Genomic DNA, 8,005 nt, shown 5'->3' with positions numbered 1-8,005 from the left:
CAGACAGGGGTGCGTTTCCCAAAAGCATTGTTAGCCAACTATGGTCGCAAGTTCCGTCGTTATTAGTAGGCCGAGTCTGTGTTTCCCGAAACCATCATTCCAACGAACATTCGCAAACAGCATCACAAAGTGTGGTTGGAAAGACAGCTCTCGACCTGTGGTTAAAAACATAGTTTCTAGTTTGCATGAAATGTGGACTTAATAATCTTGAGCTAAACAAGCAAGCCGACATTCAGTACAACATGTGTCTTTTATTTAGGATACATACGAATGTCATTTACCTCTTTTAATTTGTCTAGAGATTTGAAGCACCGTTATTGAAGACTGCGCATGTGCGAACGTGCTCTACTATGTAAGAAGGAGCCTATGATTGAATCTGGAAATAAAGCAAAATAACTGAGAAAAATGAGAAATAGTCCTCAGAAATATGTCTGTAATTTATATCAAAACATCTAGCGTTAATTCGATCTCAAACAGTTTCACTAAATGATGTTTTATTAACAAGGTTCGGGAGGAGCAGGTGCAAATAATGAACCCAATCAGTAATCAACTCAGGACAAGATAAACAACAGCAGAACCCACCTTAGTTCCTTGACAGTTTATCAGCATCCCACCTCCACCCCATCTCCTCACTTTTAGTTCCATCTCTAGTTCCATCTACTCTTACCAACGGGGGGAGTACTCTGGGTTCGGGCAGAAATTCCGAGCTCGGAGCCCTCCACCCGGACAGCACGCCAAGTACGCATAACCTTTACCATAATAATTATATGTAGACTTGAAAAGAAGTTATTAGCCTACTCCACCACGTGCGTGACGTCATAAACCAACGTGGTTGAACGACCACTTTACGACAATATGGTTTCGGGAAACAGTTGTGACTAGCTAGTTGATTTCTTCAACGATGCATCGAACTATGGTAGTGAAGCAGCGAGTTGTACAGGAAACGCACCCCTGCACTGGAAGCAGAGTCGGTCCCGGGAGGGGAGAGTCAGGTCTGTCTGCGCCGGCCAGACTGTGCTTGCTGAGTCTGTACATCGCCTATGTTTTCCTGAGTTTCACATCAGTCACTGTGCTCAGGTTTGCAACAGTGTACTCTCGACTTAGTGACCTTGGTGTTTTAGGGCTTTATAATGCTATGTGCTGCAGGTGGGTTGTCTTTGTGTGTTTATCTGACTACTGCTATTAGTGGTCACTGATAATTTTTTGTTCTACAGCAAACCCAAATATGCTATTGTACTCTGGAAATAAGCCACAGTGGTCAGAGTGGGACAGTTGTAATGCTGTGTGTGATGGTATGTATATTGTATATTGTATAATTAATTAGGTACTGAATAGAGCAGCCATTAAAGGAGTAGTTCACTTTTAAAAAAACTTTTGCTGATAATTTACTCACCCCCATGTCATCCAAGATGTCCATGTCTTTCTTTCTTCAGTCGAAAAGAAATTAAGGTTTTTGATGAAAACATTCCAGGATTTTTCTCCATATAATGCACTTTACTGGCTACCAAACGGTTCAAGGTCCAAAAGACAGTTTCAGTGCAAACTGAAAGGGCTTTAAACGATTCCAGACGATGAATAAGGGTCTTATCAAGCGAAACGATCGGTCATTTAAAAAATAAATAACAAAGTTTAAGTTTTATAAGCTCACATGCTCGCCTCGCTCTGTTCTGTGTAACTCTCCTGTTCGAACTCGTTCATCAAAATGAACAAATCTTTTTACGAGTCATTTGATTCATTTAACGACCGAAATGAACGAATTGACTCGGAAAAAGATTTGTTCATTTTGATGAACGAGTTCGAACAGGAGAGTTACACAGAACAGAGCGAGGCGAGCATGTGAGCTTATAAAACTTAAACTTTTTTTTTTTTTTTTTTAAATGAGCGATCGTTTCGCTTGATAAGACCCTTATTCATCGTCTGGTGTCATTTAAAACCATTTGAACAGTTTGCAGTTTGCACTGAAACTGTCATTTGGACCTTGAACCGTTTGGTAGCCAGTAAAGTGCATTATATGGAGAAAAATCCTGGAATGTTTTCATCAAAAACCTTAATTTCTTTTCGACTGAAGAAAGAAAGACATGGACATCTTGGATGACATGGGGGTGAGTAAATTATCAGCAAAAGTTTTTTTAAAAGTGAACTAATCCTTTAAAAGATCCTTCGGCCAAGAGTACTGCTTTGACCTTCCTGGGTATTTTTACAAAATTGTTTGATTTTCTCTGGTTTGTGTACCAACATTTTTTTTTAAGTTTCTCTCAACATTTACCCTCATTCTCCAAAGAAAAACCACTGCTTGTGGTACCAATTTACACCACTAGGCGGCTAGAACGCCAAACTTCTGATACAACTGTTTGCATTTCACACCCTGCATGAACCTCAACCCATAATCATAAAAAAAAATCTTACATCATGACACATGTCATTTCAATAACCAGTATAATCATATAGTATCAATAATCATAATAACTTGCACAAAGTGTTCTGTGCTGATTACACATTTCATCAAATATGTTAAGACCTTTTAAAAACAAAATGTGAATTCAAAATACATTTTCAAGTCAGCAATTCAAACTGCTGATTCCTAAACCTCCAGTCACAGGTGCTCTGAAGACACACCCACACAGCAAACATATGAGAGAGAATGAGTGAGAGAACAGGTTTTGTTCAGGTTTTATTCTCACGCACCCTTCACAAGCCAGGAGAGCATTGAAAGAAAATACAACAAGATCCTTCATCATGCAGTGTAAGTCACAATCTCTGTTTATTCAACGTACGCAGTCTATTCTTGGTTTATCATTCTATTTTAAATGACTGAAAATTAAGTTAAAAATTAAAATATGGTGGCTGTTTTAAGAAGCACATTTACTGTAAATTTTGATTAACATTAAGCAAATCAAAACAGTTAATGTATGATTCTGCTATTGTTTGTTGCTTTGATGAAGCCAAATGCACTTGTTGTGTACTTCAAATCTTAAAAGCATTTTAAAAAACTACTTGCTGATAATTGGCTATATTAATAAAATAAAATGACACTTAAGTTACACTTACATGACTGTTAAGTACACTTTTAAAATATGCAATTCGTAATAATAAAAAAACATTACAAATGTGAAATTAAAAATATGTATAAATATATGACATGCAAGTTTCAATAGAAATGACATAACATTTTGTTTATTATAAATGCTTATAAAGATACGAAGATGTTCTTAAGTCCTACTAAATTATATCAACAGTTTTAGTTTTTATATTTATTTGGACACAAGTAAAAGAGCAAACAGGAACAGACATTTGTTTGGATTTGAATGTTGTTGAAGTTGAAAACCCAGTTGTACAACATTCCTGGGATAACACTGTGACGTCTGCGCTTTGCTATTGGCGCGTCCTTCACACGTCTGATAAGAATCTGTGACTGAGTTTGTGCTTATATAAGCCGTAAATCTGGTCTCTCACTTGTTGCTGTTAGTGACTGGCTGTTGAATCCACTGGGCTTGTAAATCTGTTGCAGTTTTGTGCATTATAAAGTGCTTGAAATAAGAGCTGAGTGCCTTGTTTAATAATACTTTAGGGCTAAGCAGGGATGTAAACGCATCGCTTTCCAATATTCCTTTCATTGGTAGAACAATATGGGGTTGTCAGTGGCTGGTTCCTAAAATGTTACATTTCCCCTTCCATTAAAGACTTTGTTTCATTGTTTCAGTCTTTATTCCTACACAGCAATTGCTAAAATCTTCTCACCATTTGAAAGCTGAAGTAATTTGCTCAAGGACACAATAGGGACCAAGGGCTTCAGTAACTCTTCGAATAATGGGCCACCTTTACCTGAAACTAAACCTGTGACCTTTGTGTTAACAGCTCACATGCTTAACGCCTACAATAACACTCCCAGTTTAATGCCAGGCCTTTCCTCTGATACTGTCAACATTGCCTGGAGAGCTGTTTCTATTCACTTTATTCAATAGTCAGTATTATTATGCATATCTTTGTTTATTTTTGTGAATGTTATAATAATTTACTGCAATTTTTTTTCAGTATCTGTGTCCTGCATTTTGTTTGCTTTCATCAATATGTATCAATATGTATATATGTAATATGGCAGATTTTTGTTTTATTTGGTAAGAGAACATGCACATAAACTATGATGGAAACACACTCACTGAATAAATTCCCAGATGCTCTAAAAACCTCATGCCTTTGCCTCAACAGATCCTGTGATTGGACAATCTCATTTCACACCATCTCAAATTATGTTTTAGTCTTTCTGAAATGCCTTATCAAAAGTCTGCCTGATCAAAAGTCTGCCATGAAAATTATTTGGTATACTTACCTACCAGAACCGCATTTTTTTTTTTTTTTTTTTTTTGCAGCAACCTTTTTATTATTTTATTACTGATAATTTAATCCAGTTTGCCATAAAGTCTAGATTTTGTTCTCCTGAACCCATGGGATGGAAACAATGCTTTATTTCCCATTTTTTGTGCGATATTCAGATTTCCCGTTTCATTCACAGTTCACACCTTCAGATGGAAACATAGCTAATAGTTTAATAGATATGTTGTAAAAGCAAATGGAAATTAGACTGAAATAATTTTGTTTACCTGGAAGTTTCAAAATCAAAGGCAGTGTCTAAATTTGCATATGTATACAATGAACTGAAAGCATGTACTTTGACAGTGATGGGAAACATGCCCCCAAATAATACGTTAGTAATCAGGTTAATGTCTCAGAAATACTGAAAAGGCTTCATGTAAACACCTCAATTAATCCGACAGAGGTGTTTGCATGTGATCCGAATGAAATGTTGATCTGATTGGAAGGGACGGTGTAGGCCTGACATAATCTGATCAACAGAAAAAAATTAAGCATGTAAACGCTTGAATCGGACTATCTTCTCAATCGAATTACAAAATACCTAGATTAAATTCATTTTGTTTGCCTGCAAGTTTCAAAATCCTAGGTAATCCCAAATTTGCTAACAGCATGTATTTCCATAGCGATGGGATTCATGGGAAAGTATTGAGTAACGATACGTTTACTACATGCATCTAAATAATCCATTAGTAATCAGAATTATGGCTTGATTGGACTGAAAAGCCTTCATGTAAACACTGATCTAAATGAGCTGGATATGAATTCAATTTGAAAGGATTTGCAAGGGGTGGTGTGGATCTGAAATAATCTGATCAACAGGAAAATAATGAAGCATGTAAACTATCTTTTCAATCGGATAAAAACTTGCATACATGAGCAGTGCTGTAATGTGCATGTTTTCTTTTTAGACATGTCATCAAAAACAACAATTATATTTGCAGTGACATTATCGTGTCACTTTCTCCGGTTCTGACTGAGCAATGCGCAAGGTTTTGTTTGGAATACATGTAATGCACATGTAATCTAATATGAATCAGACTGCAATGTTTAAGGTTCACATAAACAGAACCTTCAGAATATGAAATCGATTTATTCCAATCGAGGAAAATTATTACACGTAAACATGCCTACTATATTAAGACATAATTGTGTCTTGATACCATGGCCTTCTATCGTCCTACTCTTTCCTCTTCCACTTTTTACTGCCACCCATCTAATTCCATCTCCTTCACCCTAACCTTTGCAGGCCCACAATCTCCGGGACAAATCCTGTCAGAGGAGCAGTTCTCCTGCTCCATCTGTCTGGAGGTCTTCGTCGAGCCCGTCTCAACTCCTTGTGGCCACACTTTCTGCAAGGCATGTCTGCAGGGCTTCTGGAATCACAGCAAGAAGTTTGTGTGCCCCATGTGCAAGAAAGCTTTCTCCAGAAAACCAGAGCTCAGCGTCAACTGTGTGCTAGCTGAGATTGCCGAGCAGTTCCAGGGTCTATCCACACTGTCCTCCAACAGAAGTGACAAGGGCAACGTTGAGTTAACACATTCCCCAAGCTTACAGAAAGAAGACGACTGGGGAGATTTTGCTAAAGCGGGAGAGGTTCCCTGTGATGCCTGCATTGGCAGGAAGATGAAGGCCAAGAAGTCATGCCTGAATTGCCCTGGTTCATTTTGTGAAGCTCACCTGCGGCACCATAGGAAGGGAAAGGCGATGACCTCGCACAAGCTGGTGGAGCCCATTCACAACCTGGAGGACAAGATGTGCAAGGTACACAAACGTCTACTGGATGCCTACTGCCGAAACGAACATGTGTGCGTGTGTAAGGAGTGCGCAGAGTCCTCACACAAAGCGCATGATGTTGTCTCCACCGAACGAGAGTGGAAGAAAAAAACGGTGAGTTAACACTTGTATTATGTTTTTTAAAAATGTATACGGTCTTTATGGTACTGACCATAACTGGATTCAGTACAATTCACCAAAAGTCAGACTATTGAAGAATCAGGTAAAACAGTAAACTTCCTGTTGTTATTATTATTATTTTTTTTACAATCTCTAGGACACATTTCTCAGTACATTTCTCAATAATTTCTCAGTTATTTTTCTCAATATAAAATATGCTGATGTTTGAAAAAAGAACACACTTTTGAAGATTTTTTTTGTGATATTAGTACTAAGAATTTTGTAAATGCACCACTTGCTTGTAAAAAAATGCACCAAAGCTATTATATATATACACTCACCTAAAGGATTATTAGGAACACCATACTAATACTGTGTTTGACCCCCTTTCGCCTTCAGAACTGCCTTAATTCTACGTGGCATTGATTCAACAAGGTGCTGAAAGCATTCTTTAGAAATGTTGGCCCATATTGATAGGATAGCATCTTGCAGTTGATGGAGATTTGTGGGATGCACATCCAGGGCACGAAGCTCCCGTTCCACCACATCCCAAAGATGCTCTATTGGGTTGAGATCTGGTGACTGTGGGGGCAATTTTAATACAGTGAACTCATTGACATGTTCAAGAAACCAATTTGAAATTATTCGAGCTTTGTGACATTGGTGCATTATCCTGCTGGAAGTAGCCATCAGAGGATGGGTACATGGTGGCCATAAAGGGATGGACATGGTCAGAAACAATGCTCAGGTAGGCCGTGGCATTTAAACGATGCCCAATTGGCACTAAGGGGCCTAAAGTGTGTCAAGAAAACATCCCCTACACAATTACACCACCACCACCAGCCTGCACAGTGGTAACAAGGCATGATGGATCCATGTTCTCATTCTGTTTACGACCAAATTCTGACTCTACCATCTGAATGTCTCAACAGAAATCGAGACTCATCAGATCAGGCAACATTTTTCCAGTCTTCAACTGTCCAATTTTGGTGAGCTCTTGCAAATTGTAGCCTCTTTTTCCTATTTGTAGTGGAGATGAGTGGTACCCGGTGGGCTCTTCTGCTGTTGTAGCCCATCCGCCTCAAGGTTGTGCGTGTTGTGGCTTCACAAATGCTTTGCTGCATACCTCGGTTGTAATGAGTGGTTATTTCAGTCAAAGTTGCTCTTCTATCAGCTTGAATCAGTCGGCCCATTCTCCTCTGACCTCTAGCATCAACAAGGCATTTTCGCCCACAGGACTGCCGCATACTGGATGTTTTTCCCTTTTCACACCATTCTTTGTAAACCCTAGAAATGGTTGTGCGTGAAAATCCCAGTAACTGAGCAGATTGTGAAATATTCAGACCGACCCGTCTGGCACCAACAACCATGCCACGCTCAAAATTGCTTAAATCACCTTTCTTTCCCATTCTGACATTCAGTTTGGAGTTCAGGAGATTGTCTTGACCAGGACCACACCCCTAAATGCATTGAAGCAACTGCCATGTGATTGGTTGATTAGATAATTGCATTAATGAGAAATTGAACAGGTGTTCCTAATAATCCTTTTGGTGAGTGTGTGTATATACACTCACCGGCCACTTTATTAGGTACCCCATGCTAGTAACGGGTTGGACCCCCTTTTGCCTTCAGAACTGCCTCAATTCTTCGTGGCATAGATTCAACAAGGTGCTGGAAGCATTCCTCAGGGAGTTTGGTCCATATTGACATGATGGCATCACACAGTTGCCGCAGATTTGTC

At 38.8% G+C, this 8,005-nt stretch overlaps 1 protein-coding gene across 1 annotated transcript in view; it reads left to right on the top strand.

The window, feature by feature from the left end:
• The first annotated feature begins 2,645 nt into the window (after positions 1-2,645).
• btr12 (bloodthirsty-related gene family, member 12) overlaps positions 2,646-8,005 on the top strand; it is a 29,383-nt gene continuing 24,023 nt past the window's right edge. The window contains exons 1-2 of the mRNA XM_056247074.1: positions 2,646-2,743; positions 5,618-6,258. Of these exons, the coding sequence (XP_056103049.1) occupies positions 2,737-2,743; positions 5,618-6,258 (648 nt within the window). The 5' untranslated portion in view covers positions 2,646-2,736. The remainder of the gene's footprint in view (positions 2,744-5,617; positions 6,259-8,005) is intronic.

This window comes from Rhinichthys klamathensis, unplaced genomic scaffold, assembly GCF_029890125.1.
Source record: "Rhinichthys klamathensis goyatoka isolate OS25496 unplaced genomic scaffold, OSU_Roscu_1.1 h1tg000042l_1, whole genome shotgun sequence".
Lineage (NCBI taxonomy): Eukaryota > Metazoa > Chordata > Actinopteri > Cypriniformes > Leuciscidae > Rhinichthys > Rhinichthys klamathensis.
The sequence above is the reverse complement of the archived record's forward strand: the minus strand, read 5'-3'. Positions and strand labels throughout refer to the sequence as shown.